At 42.7% G+C, this 20,474-nt stretch overlaps 1 protein-coding gene across 3 annotated transcripts in view; it reads right to left on the bottom strand.

The window, feature by feature from the left end:
* Positions 1-1,489: 1,489 nt before the first annotated feature.
* SF3B3 (splicing factor 3b subunit 3) overlaps positions 1,490-20,474 on the bottom strand; it is a 42,845-nt gene continuing 23,860 nt past the window's right edge. For all 3 annotated transcript variants that reach the window (XM_035725280.1, XM_027620095.2, XM_027620096.1), the window contains 15 exons: positions 17,330-17,481; positions 16,882-17,037; positions 15,950-16,105; positions 15,267-15,410; positions 12,353-12,475; positions 11,064-11,218; positions 8,525-8,699; positions 7,567-7,772; positions 7,314-7,470; positions 6,192-6,317; positions 5,560-5,772; positions 4,529-4,627; positions 3,685-3,828; positions 2,725-2,829; positions 1,490-2,113 (listed from right to left, as the gene is read on the bottom strand). In XM_035725280.1, coding sequence (XP_035581173.1) covers positions 1,973-2,113; positions 2,725-2,829; positions 3,685-3,828; positions 4,529-4,627; positions 5,560-5,772; positions 6,192-6,317; positions 7,314-7,470; positions 7,567-7,772; positions 8,525-8,699; positions 11,064-11,218; positions 12,353-12,475; positions 15,267-15,410; positions 15,950-16,105; positions 16,882-17,037; positions 17,330-17,481 — 2,252 coding nt within the window. In that variant the 3' untranslated portion in view covers positions 1,490-1,972. The remainder of the gene's footprint in view (positions 2,114-2,724; positions 2,830-3,684; positions 3,829-4,528; positions 4,628-5,559; positions 5,773-6,191; positions 6,318-7,313; positions 7,471-7,566; positions 7,773-8,524; positions 8,700-11,063; positions 11,219-12,352; positions 12,476-15,266; positions 15,411-15,949; positions 16,106-16,881; positions 17,038-17,329; positions 17,482-20,474) is intronic.

The raw sequence follows: 20,474 nt of genomic DNA, 5'->3' as shown, positions 1-20,474 counted from the left end.
GACTATACCATTCTTGCTCATTTCTGGGCAGCAGGTTTCAGTTCATGTCAGTCCATGGATTTATTCGAACAAGCCAATCACAATCACATCTTCCCACAGGAAGCAGGAGGCACCCCACCTTCTTGATATTCTAAAGCCTGCCTCCCTCCCAAAGCCCCCAGTTGTTTACTTGGTTGTTAAGTGCAACCCCCATGTGGCCTTGCATGGCGTGCAGTGTTCTTTTCCCCTTGGCTATGATTTTGTAAATAATAAACTGCTGTCTGTGCCATCCAAAAAAAAAATCCTAATTCTATACAGAGATCAAGTTTTCCTTTCTTACACAAACCCCCTATGACTACAGGAAGATGTATTTCAGGAGAAACCTAGGCACAAGGGCCACTACTCAAGCATCTATGCAGTTTCCCAAAGTACTACATGTCAACATCAGACAACCTGACAGACTAAATGGAAGGGGTTTAGGTAGGGGCCACAGAAAAAATGAGCCCTGCAATTAGGCCATGAAAATATAATTCAAAAATGTCATCTGCTATGTGATCAGTGAGATAACTGAGAAAGTGTTATCTAGAGATTCAATTCCTAGCAAAACCTGGATCTCTGCTGGCTGCTCCAAAACCTAGTCACGATTTAGATACGCAGCATGAGGAACCCTCTCCACACTGGACTGTGGGCTGCTCAGAGCAAAGGCTGTGTCTAATCACCTCCATTCCTGATTCTAACCCAGTGCTGGCCACAGAGAATCTGCTCATGGAAGTGGCTGAGCCTATGCACATGAAAGAATGTTTTACTCTGTGAGAGACTGAGAACAGCAGTGAGCTCAGGTCTCTCCAAATTCAATGAAACTGGGGAACTGCCTGGAAGATTAAGGCTGCCTTTTCAGGTGTGGACACTTGCAGCTGACAGGCTACCAGGGCTGCCTCCTCATACTCCAAAGGCCCTCCAGAGTTCGCCTAAGATGTCCACTGCAGACAGGACTCCCCCTCTCGCCCCGCCCCCCAATGGTTACCCATGAGCCTTTAAATAGGGACCACATATACTCTGTTCCCAAGGGCAGGTTAGTATCTGGGTTCTTCTGTACTTACTGATCCTTCCTAGGAGTCATATGGCAAACGATCATTTCAGGAGCTGTAGAAGTAAAGGGAGCATCTGTTAAGAGACCACCCAACTGGAATGCATACCAAATCCTTCACTCTAAGACCTCAAAGTAGAAAGAAGCTAAAACAGGAAAGAAAAAATCAGCCACCATTCCTCGATATCCAATGGGAAAAAGCGTGGCTGACCACATGATTACTGAGCCCAAGCTTCATCTGCATAGCAAAAAGAACTAGAGGAAGCCAGAAAACCACCCTGGAGCTGGGAGTGTGAGGCCACAGGGTGCCAGAAATAAAAAGCAGGTAGCTGGAAGGAAGGAAGGATACTCCATTCTTCCTGCTCTCAGGCTCAAATTTCCCACCTAAATTCTCACCCCCAGAAAAGACACATGGACACAAGCCACCGTAAAAACTAGATTTGTATTTCTGGTTAGATTCCAGAATGCCAGAACTCAGGAGTTATACTATATTCAACCTAGTCCCCACCTCAGCTTGCCTCCCTCCCTCCCACAAAGGTAACATTATACAAAACTATATTTACAGGAAAACCAGTTAAAAACTAAGGGTGTATACAAAAGTAGACAAGAGAGCCAGAAATATCAATGCAGGGAAAGCTTTGGGGAAGAGGGAACATCTTATTACACACCAGAACCTGGGATCAATGTATTATGTACTAGGCAGAAAGAAGCATAGCAAATTTCAGTGCCAATTTTAGGGGGAACCAGTCACTCCAGGGAAAGAGTGGATAGGAAAGACCTACTAGCTTTAATATTACAAAGTCTTAATTATCCAGCCACCCTTCTTCTGCCATATGGGTTCAGAGTCACGTGGTGGGGGAAACATAACAGAGTCTCTGACACAAGTCCCACAGGAAAAGGAAGGGTTCAGAAGGCATAGCGGGTCCGGATGTCCTCAAGCTTCTTGGACACCTCAGGTGGGGTTCGGTCCAGTTCTTCAGAGACGTTCTTCTGTTTGTTGGGCTCCATGGAGTTGAACTGCTCACAGAGATCTCCATCTATCACATTCTAAGACACAGAAAAGTGAGGAAGAAATAGGTCAAATGCTGGAGCACCTGGGTGGCTCAGTTGGTTAAGCAACTGCCTTCAGCTCAGGTCATGATCCCAGAGTCCCGGGATCGAGTCCCACATCGGGCTCCCAGCTCAGCGGGGAGCCTGCTTCTCCCTCTGACCCTCTCCCCTCTCATGCTGTTTCTCTCTCTCGCGCTCGCTCTCTAATAAATAAAAACCTTTAAAAAAAAAAAAAAGAAATAGGTCAAATGCTTAAAGAAAGTGGCACATGCTAAAGCAGCTGCAAGAAAAGCTTTTATTCTCTCTCAGATATCTGAACCATTTACAGAGCCAGGAACACTACTCTAAGTTCATCCTTAGTGTCCCGCGTTCAGAGTAGCAAAACTGGGTGAAGCCTCTTCTCTGGCTGTGGTCTGCCCCGGGGGAAGAGGTCCCTGAAAATCACTAGCCATTCCTCTCCCCCCTCATTCCTGCCTCCATCAATCCACTCCTTTGATGCTCCTTCATTCAGGACTGTTCTAACTTTTAAGGGAGGGAGGGCCAGAGAAAAGACAGTTACATAGGGTGAGGATGCCCCCTTTCAACCCAGATTTCCAACAAAGACAAACCTTAACAGGGAAGTAATAGGAACGAAAGCTGAGGTGGTCTCGCCCACAGAGAGGGGGATGCTCAGACCGTAGGTGCATTTCTACATGTTGGAAAAAGTCATGGTCCTGGTGGAAGAAACAAAAAAATTTGTCACTAAAAGAAAAAAGGGATTTCAACTACTAGCCTATGGTTTCCAGAAGCACAATGAACAGACAAGCCATTGATTTTTTTTTTTTTTTTACCATCCAAAAAGATGTTAACTATCCAACTGCTCCTCTGACAACCACAGGTTTTCCTGCTACAAGATACCTAAAACCTGAAAGAAACCCCACCTGTATTTGCAGAACACAAGAGAACACCACATGTAAAGACTGATTCGTGAAGTCAGATTCCTGACCCCAGCTTCCTTAGCTGGAATGACATAAACCCAATTCAGCCAATCCTAGAGTTGACTTAAGGAGTCAGGAAGTACACAGTCTACATCACTGTAGTGATCATCATTCCTAGTCCGTGGGGTGTGATTCTAGGGCTTTGGCCTCTAACTAATCCTATACCCACACCAGAACTGAACCAGACCCGGGGTGCCTGGGTGGCTCAAGTCGCTTAAGTGTCAGACTCTTGACTTCAGCTCTGGTCATGACCTCAGGGTCCTGGGATCAAGCCCCATGTTGGGCCCTGTGCTCAGTGGAGAGTCTGCTTGAGGATTCTCTTTCCCTCTCCCTCTGTCCCTTCCCCTGCTCTCTAAAATAAATAAATAAATCTTTAAAAAAGAATTAAACCAAACCTCGTACAGTATAAAAACAAATGGCTTGGGTGGGGGGATCAGGATTCCTATCTTCCCAGGTACTTCTGTCACCTTATAAAATTTCCAGAACATGCCTAGCTACATGTGGGGACAAAAGATTTGCCCTCTTAGGCTGATTTAGCACCAAGAAACAACCCTGTGAAGGCAAAGGCCAGAAGAGTGTGGGAGATTTCACCTCATGGGATGTGAATGGGACAAGGATTCCAATTCCTCCTGACAAGGTGGTATAGACAAGTGATTCTGAGCCTCCAGGGATCAGTGTGGTCTTCTGTAATGACAGCACTGTCTCGCCCACATGGTAGTTCATGATCACCTCTGCCTGTAAGTTGAAAACAGACTAGTAACTGTGTGTGCCCTCCGGACCTGTTCTAGATTCCCAAGAGCAAGCAGTGCCTCCAAAGGGCAGATTTCACCTTCTTTTAAATATAAACAATACTAACATTTAAAAATACTTTAGAATGTTCTTAACGTTTACTTGAGATTAATGTCCTCACAATGCTGAAGTTAGATCATTTCTGGTAAGTCCCACACTGGGCTCCTTGCTCTGCAGGGAGCCTGCTTCTCCCTCTGCCTGCCGCTCCCCCTGCTTGTGAGCTCTGACAAATGAATAAATAAATCTTTAAAAAAGTCCAGAGTTGCTCTACTACAGAAGCATATGCCTACAGGAGAAAAGTAAAGAGCCCAGAACAACCCCTCAGAGAAGAGCTGGCTAAAATCAGGAATGACCCTGTGCAACAATTTTTTCCAAGGAACACACTACGCTCTAGTCACTGCTAAAATGTCTTGGAAAAATTCCATTTTGCAGTGATAAACATGGAATGGTGACTTGGTCATTGTACATCAAGCCCAGCATCTAACCATCAGAGGCTATGAAAAGGATTTCCATGTGCAGGAGAGTACTCAGCATAATCATGTGCACTGTAGGTAGCTGACTAAAAAAATGTTCCCTCAATGTGGGTCATGGGGAACGTACCCTGAAGGCTGGCACCTCTCCTTCAGGGTCCCTTCTGCAATCTTACCTTCTGAGAGGCCCCGTTGAGCAAGCCCCGGTCCCACAGGGCTTTGTTTCCTGTGGGATCCTCATCCACTTCGTCATTGGTGTTAGGTGGGAGCCTCACCTACAAGGAAGTGACACAAGTCACAGGACTGGGTCGTGCACCAACTCATCTGGATCACCAAGCAACATGTTTGCCCCAGATCCTTGACAAAAGCAAGCCTGGGACACCACCTTCAACAGAGGCCTGAGCCTGTCTCCTGCAACCTGGTGTCTAAGTGACAACCTCAAGAGATTCAACCCATGAGCAAGGACAAAACAAAGGCTATAGAACAAAAACGAGAGAAGTCAAACTGGGCTTAGAAAGAGAAGCCAAAATTCTTGCAAAAGTAAAAAGTAAGTATTACTCTTTAGCTCAAGTGAAACCTATCATCACTATCAAATCATATTCCATAAGGAGGGATGTGGACCAGTAGGTGGTGAAGGGATGGGGGACAGGGGATTCTAAAAGACTGATAAGAATGGGGCGCTTGGCTGGCTCAGTAAGTAGAGTATGCGACTCTTGATCTCAGGGTTGTGAGTTTGAGCCCCATGTTGGGTGTAGAGAATATTAAAAAAAATAATAATAAAATCTTTAAAAAATAAAAATAAATAAAAGACGAGTAAAGAGGGCTTGAAGAGGGCGCCTGGGTGGCTCCGTTGGTTGAACATCTGACTTCAGCTCAGGTCATGATCTTAGGGTCCTGGATCAAGTCCCGCATCGGGCTCCCAGCTCATGGGGGAGTATGCTTCTCCCTCTCCTTCTGCCCCTCCCCACCGCCCCCGGCCTGCTCATGCTCTCTCTCAAAAATAAGTAAAATCTTAAAAAAAAAAAAAAAAAAAAAGAGGGCTTAAAGAACACAAAGTTTCCTTTTTAAAACTGGCCTTACTAGGACTGAATTTTATACCTATTTTCAGTTTCCATATTAGAGATCATAGTCCTGGGTCCTTGACTTTACCACTGAAAAGAGCCAGCTTTCCTACACATCAGTGTAACCCATGTAAACATCAACTCACCACACAAATGTTACCAAACTTGTCTGCCCCAGCCACAGTATCATAGTCCAGGAGGCTAGCTGTAGTGACCCATCGTGGGTAAGTATCATCGGCGAAAATGATAAGCTGGTTCTCATTACGCTTATATCGAACCCAGATGAAACTTTCTTGGACATCAGACACAATTACCCTGTGTCCAATAGTCTGGATCCCAGAGATGTAGTTGGCAATATGCTGGGGAAAAACAAGGACATCAATGGGTATAACCTTGAGATTCAGAACCCAGAGAAAGTCCAGCTTCCCCTGACTGTAATGTATATACAGAACCTATAGAATGGCAGTCAACAAATTTCTAAAAGATGGAAAAAGAGCTAACTGGTTTTAATACAGTGGAAATGTATGCTCAATTCTCACAGTTAAATACTCTGTAGTAGCAAACAGGACAGAAATCTGGTTCTTAGTGTGAAGAAGTCAAGAAACCCACCTAACTTCTGTCCTTCTCAAGTCTCAAAGGCCTAATTAATTCTAAGGCTGGAACTGAGGAACTACAAGGTCCTAAAAAGTCATAGGATTTTAAGTTACTGTCCACCATCCCGCCAATGTTTCCTCCTTCCTCACTAGCTAGTTCTGAGGCCCTGTACCAGCATATTTACCTTGTTCTCACACTTTCGGAGTAACTTCTTCTTCCCCAGGTCATAAACTCGCAGAAGCTTCCCCACACCAATCAACACCCTCCCCTGGAATGGGGCAATGGCAGCAGGGACCTCTTCCACTGGAGTCTGTAAGAAGAAAAGCAGGCAATGCAGCTATGAGAACACCAGCCAAATGCTAGCCCCACCCTCCTGACCCAAAATGTCTTTACAAGACAGACAATGAGTGATCACCTTTGGCTCGTCAGAGAAATAAACCACACATATAAGTCTCTATGAACAGGTCCCACACACTGCACGTCACTCAGCAAACAGATCAGTGCAACATGTGAAAGGAAGCCCTGACGCCCAATGAATGTGGTCTCAGAGCCCGTGATAATTCAACTGTTGCCACAAACAGCAAAGCCTAAATGTTGGAGAAGTGACTGCTGCTTGTGGAGGGATGGGAAAGGAGTGCTAGTGACAAGTGACATCTTAGTTGTAAGGGAGATACAAGGACTTTAGCACAAAGAAATGAGTAATTCCTTCCTAGAGGACACTCCCCTGTGGAAGGCTGAAGGAGCTATGTGCATGTGCTATCCATGTGGAACAAGAACAGGACTTCTTTCCCCCTTAATTTAAAAACTGTGATAAAATACACACAAAGCTTACCATTTTAAGCATTTTTAAGTGTACAATTCAGTGGCATCAAACATTTTCAACGTTGTGCAACCATCACCACCACCCAGCCCCAGAACTTTTCCATTTTTCTAAAGGGAAAGTGTATCCATTAAATGCTAATTCTCCAGAAAATATTAATTCTTTAGAACTGTTGGATTTTAAAAAAATAAAAAAATAAAAAAGAACTGTTGGATTTTGGTCACAAATTGGCCACCAGGGGCCAATTCTGCATGCACCTACGGCACCACTGTGGTTGGTTAGCACGCAGGCCTCCTGTGGGACTCCCAGGCAGTAGAGCTTCATTGGAGCATGAAAGCCCCAGCACTTTCTGTGTGCCACCAACAGATGGAACATAATCAATCTGGCTCCCAAAATGGTCACCAGAAGACCTGACCCACAACTTAACCAGAAGTGGGAGAGCCCAGTAGGACCCAAGATCCAAGAGAACCAATGGCTGGTTCCTACCTTGTGCAAAAACTCCAGTTTTTCCCCATTGTTCACGAGCTTGTAGGTATAGACAAAGCCCCCTGCTACAGACCTGGGGTTGAGGATCAGGTCTTTGGCCACGCCCACCAACACATACCAATCATCACCAGTGTTGGAGAACCTGCACACGGCCACACTGCAAACAGAGAAAGAAACAGGAATCAGGCACTAGTTACAGCACAGAGAATTCCCATTCCAGCCCTCAAAACCCTGGATGTCCTGAGCTCCTTACCTAAAAGCGGCCTCATTCTGTTCTAGCTGGACAAGATCCAGCGTGTTCCCTTGAATAGGATTCATCACGCGGATCACAGAGGCCCACTGCCCATTGCCAGCCTTAGGAGCTCCGAAAATGGACTCAGGGAGGTTTTCGTTGAGGAACGCTGCTGCCATCTCTGCAGCGAGCTCCCGCTCATCCTCCCCTGCTGCTTCTACCATTTCCTAAATAAAAAAACAAAATCACACACAAAAACGGAAGAGATGGTATATTCAGAGGTGGGTGGTGGGTGAAAAGCAGACAAGCAGTGCAACACCTCCAGGTGGACTTCATTATCATATAAGTAGAAAAGTCTTCGGGCCAAAACCAGAGTTCCCAAAATGAAGATTAAAGGGAGAAGTGTACAGACAAGGGGAAGAGAGAAACCACTAAAGGGGAAACCAGGTACTCCATTCTTTAATGCCATAAAACCTAACATCGGACTATGGCAAATACATGGCACGTAGCCTGAGATACATAAGATGAAAACACCACTTTTCTACCCACCCCCTCTGATTTCCCTTACTACTACTCCTTGTCTCATCTCTTCCAGGCCAGACACAGTTTTACATGGTGGAAGCTATTTGTTTTTATTGCTGGGAAATGATTTCTGGAAAGAACTGAAAGCTGTCTCCTTTGGGCTTGAATCCAGGAAACACATACACAGACTGTTTGGGAAGCTCAAGGACTGAAGAACTCTGTTCCAGAAGAAAAGCTGGGTACTGAATAAACCCAGGTCAGTGTATTAGTCCCGAGTCACAAAAAAACCTCTAAAACCAAGGATTGAGGCAAAGGGCTCCGCTTAAAGGGCCTGACAAGAACCTGGGTCTTTTTTAAAGCAACAAAGAATGTAATCAGCAATTACACGAGTTTAAACTTTTCAACAAAATTTCACAGGAATGCCTTTTAATTAAACCCTGAAGGTCAGTCTCATTACCTCTGCCATTTGCTGCTTCCTCTGAGCTTTTGTTGCCTCAGTGTAGGCATTGTGGTCCGTCTCAATGATGATAAGGTTGTTACTCTCAGGGTGAATGACAAATTTCCTAGGTGTGTACTGCAGCGGAAAGGCTACTTGATTGAAGACAGCACCTAGCTTCTCCAACGCTAAAATCCTATGGGGGAAAAGACAGGAAATTAATAGATCACTCACTCAGGATCTAGAAATGCCTATCAAAGTAGTCCATGATCAGTCACAGAAATGCATCGATCCCTAAAAGCTCTAATGTTGGCATTATTCCTCTTTTTTAAAGATTTTATTTATTTATTTGACAGAGACAGAGAGACAGCGAGAGAGGGAACATAAGCAGGGGGATTGAGAGAGGGAGAAGCAGGCCTCCCGCTGAGCAGGGCGCTCCATCCCAGGACCCTGAGATCATGACCTGAGCGGAAGTCAGATGCCAAACAACTGAGCCACCCAGGCGTCCCAGCATTATTCCTCTCTTTGGAGAGAAACATTAAATCAAATATTTTACCAACATTTGAGTGACGAAATTAAGTGTTTAAGCATCAAAAGTTGTCATTCTGCAAGAAAAAAAGTATCACATAAAGAAAACCAAACCAAAACCAGTGATCCTTCAGTTTTGTTTCTTCTAATCCAACCCACATACTGATCTGTTTTATAAAGGCACCCTATCACGCCAACAAGCAGATTCTAAGCAGAGAGAACACCTGCTCTCAGGAAGACACACAAGATAGGAGGAAGCACAGATATTCCTATGCTGTACTCCTCCTGAGAAAATATGAGGCTAGTCAGCATCTGTCTAAGTAGAACTTACACCACTGGTGATACCCAACAGGACTTCAGGCAGTTTTCAAATGGACTTTAAAAAATATAATTCCTTAAAAAATAATTAGCCTTTGTGTGCCAAAGGACATCATCAAGAACGTGAAATGACAATCTACAGAATGGGAGAGAATTAGCAGAAAATACGTGCAAATCTTATCTGATAAGGGGGTTACAACTAGAACATATAAAGAACTCTTACAATTCAGTAACAAAATAATGACCCCGTTAAAAAATGGGCAAAGGACCTCAACAGACAGTACTCCAAAGGAAAATAGCAAGTAAAAACATGCTCATCATTAGGTATCAAAAAAAACGCCTATCTAAATCACAATGAGATACCACTTCACACTTAACTAGAACGGGTAGAAACAAAAAGTCAAATAAATGCACGTGGGTGAGGATGTGAAGAAACTGAAACTCTCAGACCTTGCTCGTGGAAAAGCAAAACAGCTTTCTAAAGCCCCTTTAGAAAGCAGTCTGGCAACTCTTCAAAAAGTTAAATATAGAGTTAGCACATGACCACACCATTCCACTCTTTCAGATATATACCAAAGAAACATGAAACATGAAACATGAAAATATATGCCCCCACAAAAACTGGTGCATGAATATCCACAGCAGCATTATTCATAAGTGGAAGTGACTAGTTCTGACAGTAAGTACTCTAAACGCTGTTGTTTCCAAGAGTTCTGCTGTTAACTACTTCACACAATGGCCTTCCCTGTTCTGGGGAGGAAATGCTCTACTGCTACAAAGTGAAAAAATCTGTGGGTGTGTCTAGATTTATATGAATTCGGAAGAGAAGGAGCACCCATAAATAATGAGAATGTCCATGAATGAGGCAAGGTCTTGACTGGCAGAGATGTGTGTGGGAAGCATGCCAGGGTACAGAGAAAAAAAAAAACATGAGGCGAGAGCAATTCTGCTGGAAGAGAAGGTACATGAAGGTGTGAAGGTTATAGAGAGAGAGAACAATGACTGAAAAGATCCTGAAAGGTGCTGCACAGAAATCTGGGAGTTCACTTGGTAAGTCATCCACTTAACAAGAGGCTATATATATAGTTCCTCTTGATAGGGTTCCTCTTATGAATAGCCAATAGTTACAACCAGGACATGTACACAGGTGGCATTAAAAGATGAAAAAAGAAAAAAATGAAACCCAAAACTTGAGAAAGTCAAACCTAATAGCTTATTTTTCAAACTGACTAGACATCTTGCAGTATAATAGTGCTCACTCCAACATAATCAGCATAAATAACAGTCCGTCAATTTGCAAAAGGCCTAAATAATTTATACTCAGGTTAAAATTGGACGACGTAACACTGCAAATGACAGGACCAAATGAGAAAAAGTTATCAGTGATCCAATGCCTGCCCGCTCTAAAACTAATCTAACAGTACTGCCCTGGAAAACAAGACGATTTAATCTCAAGGAAACTGTACTGCTGAGTATATTAAAACTTGGCCCTGAAAACCTAAACAGAAGCTAAAACTCCAAACACCGAAACTTGGCTACCAGGTACTTAAAATCCTGAGCCAAATGATTGTTTCAGTTGCAACACTCTAGTGCTGTGGTGAAGAGTCGGCTCTCTGCCATCACTTCGTTAACTTCTTCCAACACTCTGACAAAACAACAATCCCAGTCATTGGCAGAAAGGATTCCCACTGGGCTTGAACCGTGGGACTCTCACCTCAGGGTATTGGTGGAGATGGCCACAATGCCTTCAGGACACTGTTCAGAGGCGAAGCCAGATGCGAACTCCAGGGTCTCATAAGACAAGGGGGTGAGATGGAAACGAGACTGGTAGGAATAGCTCAACCACGATCGGCTTGACATGGCCAACACCTGAGGAAAGAGAAACATTCCAATAAGCTTGGGAAAAAAACAAACATAGAATGCTAACCACAGACCTTATCTGCAAATTTCAGTGTGCACAATATCCCAAGGAATTTTAGAAACCTAAAAGTCTACCTTAAGAAAAAAAAGAACCAGGAGCGCCTGGGTGGCTCAGCTGGTTAAGTGTCCGACTCTTGATTTTGGCTCAGGTCACGATCACAGGGCTGTGATTCCAGCCCCACGTCATGCTCCGCACTGAGTGTGGAGCCTGCTTGAGATTTTCTCTCCCTCCCCATCTGTCCCTTCCCCCTCATGCATGCATACACTCTCTCCTCCTCTCTAAAAAAAAGAGAGAGGAAAGAGGACTGGAGAAGAGGCAGTATGGCTTAGTATTTGCTAAAAGCATGGGCTACGAGCTGTATGACCTAATCACTCAATCTCTCTAAGCCTCAATTTCCATATGTGTAAAATGGGAATACTATTACTAAGACTGGAGGGTTTCAAGAATTAAATGCAGGGCGCCTGGGTGGCTCAGTTAGTTAAGCGACTGCCTTCAGCTCAGGTCATGATCCTGGAGTCCTTGGATCGAGTCCCACATCCGGCTCCCTGCTCAGCAGGGAGTCTGCTTCTCCCTCTGACCCTCTTCCCTCTTGTGCTATCTCTCATTCTCTCTCTCAAATAAATGAATAAAATCTTTAAAAAAAAAAGAATTAAATGCAGTTAACAAGTAAAGAACTAGCACAGCACCCAGCAACAATAACATTCTTAGCTACAAAGAACACAATGTTTCCCAACCTCTTTCACATTACACAGTAAACCCTGGTAGTGATATAAGGTTGCTCATGGGTAGTGGTACCCTAGATAAGATTTCTAGCTACCTCTCAGTCTGCTCCACTTGCCCAGCCTAGAGCTGAACAGATTGATATCCTATTCCACCCATACCAAAACACAGCTCAGTGCCATGAAAAGCTCTGGATTAAGGGACCCAAGACTTCCCATAGGAAGGAAACTAATTAAGAGAGAGCTACTATCAAACTAACTATATATGGGTGAATTAATGAAAGGAAAGCTTATTCCAAAGGAACTTTTCTCAGCTGATGCCACTAATGTCCAAACATGCTGCCTGCCCTCTTCATTACTTACTGCCTCCTGGCCTTGCATCCGGACACGAAAGAGTTTCACAGGACGGGACCCGAGGTACCTAGTGCGGGTGTCAGAAAGATCCCCAGTGACAGGGTCCAGGACAGTTCTTAGCAGCACACCATTCTAATAAAAAGGAAAAAGAGTGGGTGAAGCCTACTCCTAATGGTAGCTCCCTTGGCTACTTCACAGAATATGTAAGTTCAGAACAAGTGGAAGGAAATGACTTGAGGGTTTAAAGAATATCCTAATAATCAGCCAGCCACTCATTCACTCTCACTAAATCACTCAACTCAAATAGTTACTGAGCATTTACTAAGTGAAAAGCACTTACTTTTCACTACATATCTATTAAAATTCTTTCTGCCATGTATGTTAAACGCTTATTTATAATTTTAAATTTTAAGATACATGCATAGTGGGGCGCCTGGATGGCTCGGTTGTTAAGCGTCTGCCTTCGGCTCAGGTCACGATCCCAGGGTTCTGGGATCAATCCCTGCATCGGGCTCCCTGCTCAGCAGGAAGCCTACTTCTCCCTCTCCCACTCCTCTGCTTGTGTTCCCTCTCTCCCTATATCTCTGTCAAATAAATAAATAAAATCTTTAAAAAAAGAAAAGATACATGCATAGTTAAGGGGTGCCTGGGTGGTTCAGTCAGTTGAACGTCCGTCCTACTTAGTTTTGGCTCAGGTCATGATCTCATGGGTCGTGGGATGGAGCCCCGCATCAAGCTCCCTGCTCAGTGGGGAGCCTGAGGCAAGATTCTTTCCCTCTGCCCCTCCCCCAACTCATGCATGCACTCTAAAATAAATAAATATAAAAAAAAAAAAAGATACATGCATAGTTAAAAAAACAAGGCCTGTTGTGGTCTCTAAATGCCATTTCTCCTAAAGAGAGTAAGACTCTTAAGAAAAACAGCTACTTCAGGTCTGGGGCAAGAATATTCCAGGTGTATACAGGGGCACTCTGTTGTATCAGAAGGAAGCACCCAAAGATAACAGGGTACGTTAAAAGGACAAAGGAACTAACTTCAAAAGGGAACTCCTACTCATCTAAAATGAGGCAATTTAGCATCCAAAAATGAAAAGACCATAAGAGTTTGAAGCACACATATATAAAAATCTCCACGTTCATACTGTTATAAAAAAAATTATTTCATCAGTCCCCACTTGAGATTGCTGTGGCACCAACTCCTTACTGTGAAAATAGATGAACAAAGGGGAAAAAACAAAGTATTTATTCTTTCCCCATATGAACTGTATTTTGGGATAAGCAAATTTTGTCTTTAGAGAAAAGTTCCAGCTTACGAAATGAAGAGTGAAACAGAAAATCATTTCTCAATCCCTAATGACATAATCAACCTAGGCAATGGGCATCGACTGCTGCTACTAGGTAAAAGGTTGACAGGGAGCAGATAATTTAAAATAGATACAAACACTCTAACACCACTAAAAGTAGGATAACCAGACATTACATGCGCCTCCTGATGTGATATAACAGAAAGAGCCCACTTATAAAACATTGTCCCCCACAAAAATATTAAATCTGAATCTAATCAACCTCTTCATCTGTGCTTTCCAGTTCTATAATCATCAAACCACACGTGGCTAGCCAGAATCGTGATGTGCCATTAAGTATAAAATACAAAATATCAGATTTCAAAGACTTTTCAAAAAGAGAGAGCATAAATATCTTAATTTTTATACTGATTACACATTGAAATGACATTTAAAATATTCTGGGTTAAAGAAAACATTAAAATTAACTTCATCTGTTCCTTTTTTGGGCTACTGTTGTATTTAAATTACACATGTGGCTTGCATTATATTAATGGACAACATGGTCTAGATCCACCCACTAGTTAACAGGAAACAGAGTAGATAGACAAACATTAAACACACAAGGAAAGACTGCCAAATTCAGAAGGTGGAAATTCTTCAAAATAAATGATCTGGATTCTTTAAAAAAAGGGGGGGGGGTTGGAATTATTAAAAGAAACAAAAGAATAGGTCATGTAGATGAAGCAAACTGCAGATAGCTTTATGCAGATCCTAAGTAGAACCAAAGGTAAAAACATTTTTAGAAAAACAAAAACAAAACAAACCAAGAAAAGCCAGAACATGAACAAGATATCAGATAACTGAAGAACTATTGTGCTGGGCATGGTAATAAAATTGAGGCCTAAAAAGAAAACAACCCGTACATCTGTTAGAGCTACATTCTCAAGTATTTATAGATGAAAGGATAAATCATCTTGGATTTCCTTTATCATACTTCAGAAGAAAGAAAAAAGGGGGAATAGATACAAGAACAGTAGAATGTTGGTAACTATTAAAACTGGTGATGGGTACATGGAGGTTTGTTACATTAGTCTAACTCCTGTGCAGTTTGAGAAATTTGTAAATTAGGAAGTAAAACTAAAAAGCAAAAAGTACCACAGGGCTAGATTATTTACCCAGGGGGTTGAACAAATAATCATTAAGGAAAATGAAAAGTATATAGTCAAAAACCGATGACACTATGCTATCCTTAGGCTCCTGCTTTTCATGCGATGAAGAGCCCCACTGCTTTGACAATAGGGCACATCCAGGGGTCCTTTATGACTAAAGGAGCCCATTATAAACCAAGAGATATTAGTTTCAAAAAGCTGCATATTGTGAGAACTGCAAAGGACTCTTGAGGAACCCCTCTAGTTTTGACCCAGAGCAGTGATCACAACACAACTGTATCAAAGACTCTTCAAAAACTTTGTCCTAGGCCTGACTTGTTCTAATAAGAGCTGAGAGAAATGGAACACACAGTAGCACCCTTCACTTTTCATAAGGTGGTAAACTGAAAAGGCACAGCAAATGTCCGTATTGAACAGGGACTGCACAAAAGCTAAAGGGCTGATACAATGTGAGCCTTGGATCTCTTACCTGTAACCCAATATTCAGGTACAAGAAGCCAATAGAGCCCCTCTCACCCAACTCATCTTGCTTCTCAGTCCCACCCATTTCCACAATACACAAGGACTCAGGCTGGGCTGGGAGAGCCTGCATGCTCAGAGGCTGCAAACAGTCCTAAGGAGGAAAGAGAAAAGAATTAAAACATAGGAAATGACCAATTTTGGAAAAATCTACCCAGAGAAATCTAATTCGAGGAATGGAGAAATTAACTTTCTCGTGGACGGGGAATCCTACAGAGTAAGTTCTAAGTGGATTACTACTAGTTAGTTAAACCAAATCTTAGAATAAACTCTGGAGAGAACCATGCTTTCCCTTCCATAGAAGTGGATAATGGTAGAAGTAAAAATAAGCAAAAGGCACCTAATCTTAAAAGCCATCCCAGAGCCAGTCCAAGTCCTTTTCTGCAAACGGTCTTGGGTTGTTTTTTAACTATAAAAGGGAGTCAAGGCTTAAAGCAAGAAAGCACTTAGTAGTCTGGGATCAGGATCTTTAAAGTACCGCAGAAAACTCCTGAGGTGTGCTGCTACAATAATCAGAAGCAGCAGGTGCTGACTGCAGGGGCTAGCCCAGCTGATCCCAGAAACACCCATCAGGAGTGCGCCAGCAGCTCAGGTTCCAGTGGGAAGATCCTTGAAGTCAAGGGTAACACTCACTGAGGGATCCAGAGAGATGATTCTGACAGTATTGTCCACCAGCCCCACAGCCAGGAAGCGAGACCGCTGCTCTCCAGGAGGCACGTTGGCCAGACTCATGCATACCACATCTGCCGACATCTCCTTCCGCTCTGTGTATTCATTCAGCTGTCCTGACTACAGAAGTAACAAAGAGAAAGGTGACAAACCACTCCAACTTGCCCCTAAACCCTGGGCCTGGGAAAGGAAGAGGTACTGTTCAATTCCTTTTTGCTTCCTCTCACCTCTCTTACTATCAGCAATGACTAAGAATTTCTCTACTTAAGGTCCCAAGACTGAACTCTACAGGCTAACAGCAAGCAAAATTACTGACAAGACAATCAAGAGACAACACAATTATCCTTGTCTTGGACAAATACAACATGCCACAAATTTTCTAAAGCAAACCTAGTTCTCAGGAAATAGAAACATAAAGAACTGTTTATCTGTTCATGAAAATACTCTGGGTAAGAGAGAGTTCAAATATGGAACTTAAAGACAAAGAAATCCCAACCAGAGGTACAGTTAGACTACCAGGTTGGCCACATCCAGAAACTAAGAGCATGATAATTAAGTATACCCAACATGCTTCCATACAGAAAAGCAAAAGAAAATTTCTGAAATGGCTTCAGATTATAAAAATTAAAACTTATGGTCAATATTTGGTGGAAAAGTAGAGTGTGAAGGGCAAGAGAAGCAAGTATTTCACTGCTAGGATGGGATTTCATAACTCCAGTTAGACTTAAGACATAAACTTACCCTTCCCACCCCACCCCCACCGGGCCAGACTGGCTTATGTACACTTTCCCTCTTGAATTCTCCTTGTCAGTATCATCTAGATACTAGACTACAACTCTCATCTTTACCTCTGGACCCTTATACTAAGTCCTACAATGAATGATAAAATAACATACAGGATCCATCTCAAAATAGACCAGCTCTCCTCCTGTCAGGGCGATCACCACCTGTCGCTGGTTCACTGCACATTTCACAATCGTTTTCTTTCCAGGGGTCTTCCACTCATTGACTCTCTTGTCTGCTCGTATGTGCCGAATGCCATCAGGATACACCTAGAGTCAGTGACCAGAAGGAAACTGGACTTTAGCAATGTGACTCATTGCTCAGCATGACCCACACACCTAACAGATCGGTCACTCTTGTCAGAACTGGAGCCACTGCATTTAAGTCATCCTTGGGTCAATGACAAAAAGGGAGTTACTAGGCCCTGGACAGGTCAACTTAAAACAAGTTCATGTTTGCAATGTCCACTTCAAAAGAATTCAAAGCTCATTAATGTGAGCATAGCAGCCTACACCACAATGAAAGGACAAAGTAAGGTGAGTAACTCTCTGGGAACCTCACCTGCACCAAGGCATCATCTCCTAACAACGAGCAGGACAAGGTTGGGGTGGTGCCCAGGAACCCAGAGTCAGTCACTTCTTCCACAGTCTCTCCGATGGACAACACAAGTGTGGCATTCACGAAAGACACAATGATGTAGGCATCAAACTCATCTGCAAAAGGGAAGATAAGAGGAAGTGGTTAGCTAAGAACTCATTAGTTACAAAGCTAACTGAGACATACTATGTTTTCTCTTCAGAAACCTTCCAAGGCACTTCTATGTGTAGCCATCACACACACACACTCATGTGGCAAACAGCACAGGATGATCCAAAAGATAACTGAAGGTTGTAACAGCTGACAGATATACTTTGCTTCCTTAAATGCCTAAATACATTGAGAGTAGATATACCCACCCCAATACCTCCGAAAGCTAATTTTTCTTGAGACATTTGCCGGAAAAATGCAAGAAGACAAAGCAGGGTAACCAGGCAGGACAAAGTTCTGAATACTACGATATTTATATATAACCGAAGCTAGAGCTTGCTTATTTGTGCCAGATGCAAATCACAATTCATTCTTAAAGATAATCCTTATAACCAGGAAAGGTCCCCAGCCTCTTCCAAAAGAAGCTTATGTGGGAACACAAGACCTAATGAATAAAACAGATTATTTAAGCTTCAATGAGACTATCTTTCTCAGGTTCATAACTGAGAATCCCAGGATGTCCCAATAGGAATGAGATAAGAGCATTAACCAGGAAGTGGGGGGGGGGGGAGGGGGGCTGTTTATATTGTCAGTCCTTGACCTCTCTACTCTCATTATTTAAAAATGCAACTATCTAGTGGTCATGAGCAACCCTATTAGTATTTGCTTTTCATTTAACAAAACATAGTTATGGATAAACAAACACTAATGAGTTTGTCAGAGGATCTGAATACAGGCAATCCCAGAAGTTTCTCATACAGATCCCATAGTTAAAGGCCACCTATTTCCCATATATGCCATCCTACACATAAAACAGCTTCTGTGTGTGTCCCACATCCAGCACAATGTTGGGCATACAGCTTGATAAATGCTAAAGAAAGTTATATTTTTCAGAAAGGATTGAGATTTCCCTATTTTACATTTGAATTTTCTGTATCAATTCCCCTTTCCGTCCCCCTTCCCTCATAAGAAATCAGGTGAACAAGGGACAGAATGACAAATAGGCAAGGTACTAAATTAAGTTTTTTTTTGGGGGGGTACTAAATTAAAGTGGCTACCTCACTTGTAGCAGAAGTAGCTAGAGGACCCTTCGTGCCTAAACCCTTGTCAGAACTTAGTACCACAGGGCTGATCCACCCCACTCACATCAAGGACACAATTCGGATTTTGATTGCTGCAAAGATGGTTCAGCTGAACCAAGATTACTCAATTAGTTTAGAAGAATCAGTGTTCTTCACAGAAAAAGAGGCCAACTGAAGATGTATCATTGGTGTAGCCCAGAGTAGTATTCTGCCCTATGAGCAGGACATGTTCAACTTGATGGACTGTAATCAGCATTTTTAAATAGAAATATATAGAAATAAATATAAATTATGAAATTGCTTTACACATGAAATTACTCACCCAGTAAGTAAGGGTGAGTACTGTTTTCCAAACCTGTGCTTAATACATGCATATACTGAATGGGTGGCTAAAAGGCAAAGATCAAAGATCTTTCCCAATGGGTATAATCCAATGGCTATACCAGGAAATCCAGAATAAGCGTTCAAGTTCCAAATCATAAGGAGTAACACGGGAGAAGCGAACAGCTAGTTTTAGATTATTTTTGTTACAACTGTTAAGATCTATCAAATGCTTTGGAGACACCTTATAAAATGGCTTCGTAAGACAGCACTGTTCACCATCCTGTGAGTAAGGACATGGCTGTCCCTGAAATGGATGTCTTAATAGTTTACAACAAAACCAAAATGAACCTCCAAACACCAAACTTGGAAGCTTTACTCCAGCTGTTTTTGAAGTGGAAATTTATAGCGTCTAAAAAATAACAGAAATTGCTTAATTTTAACTATATGAATATTACGTCCTTTCCCACATTCTCATTACTGAAACCTAATATCCTAAAAACTGTGCCAGAGCAAATTAAAGCCAAACAACAAAGGGCTGTTAATGGTCAGGATTTCTGGTCTCCTCCATCAGTCAAGGGGAAAGGGAGAAACTTCCAGCAAAGAGACCATGCAAATTTTAACATGCAAAAGAACGAGGAGACAAAGGAAGGTGGGCTGCCTGGGTCTCTACCTTCCCTTTGACCCAAGGCCCCAGACTGCTCAGATATAAAAATAAAAGAGATGCTCAGTGGACTTAGATAGGGTCTTACATTCCCTGAGCAAGTCAACAAGCAGTAGAGCTGCTTTGTATCACAGATTTCCTCATAACATCTATTACTCTGTGAATACTAAGCACACTGTAACTTCTCCCGTCTCCATTCTCCAGCCAGGAGGACCTATAGCAAGCTAGTTGCTCATGTCCTAGGGAAGCTATAGGTTAAAAGTTGGAATTCAGAACAAAATCAAGGTAAATGACCATAAATATCCACTTTGCCTTTTTCCACAAGTTACAAGTTTCATATAAAAGAAGAGTAGTTCAGGGGCGCCTGGGAGGCTCAGTCAGTTAAGCCTCTGCTTCGGCTCAGGTCATGATCCCAGTGTCCTGGGATCAAGCCGGGAGCCTGCTTCTCCCTCTCCTTCCACTTGTGCTCTATTTCAGTCTCTCTTGCTCAAATAAAGTCTTAAAAAAAAAAATCTTATATATATAAAAAGAGAACATTAGTTCATACCTCAGTGAAGAATGTATTAGGGTATGAGAATGCATCTTTCTCACTTAAATAGGACTTCTATCTGAGCACTGCTGAAGCGGCCCACAGAGGAGGGAATACTTTATTCTTTCCTCTGCCTTCGTATGTGAAGCTCAACAGCTCACTCTAAAACGTAAAGTGACTTAAGCTTCCAGCATCTCATTCTCACTTTATACTCGGACTACTTCATGCCTGTCTTGCCTCAGCAGTCCTGATTATACTCCCAAAAAAGGCAGCTTTCTCCAGGACTTGAGTCAGTACAACTGGAACATACAAAACTCCAAAGGAGAGTATGGAGTTAAGGTTTTCCTAGCTGTAGGTTCTTTC

Source organism: Zalophus californianus, chromosome 17, assembly GCF_009762305.2.
Source record: "Zalophus californianus isolate mZalCal1 chromosome 17, mZalCal1.pri.v2, whole genome shotgun sequence".
Lineage (NCBI taxonomy): Eukaryota > Metazoa > Chordata > Mammalia > Carnivora > Otariidae > Zalophus > Zalophus californianus.
The sequence above is the reverse complement of the archived record's forward strand: the minus strand, read 5'-3'. Positions and strand labels throughout refer to the sequence as shown.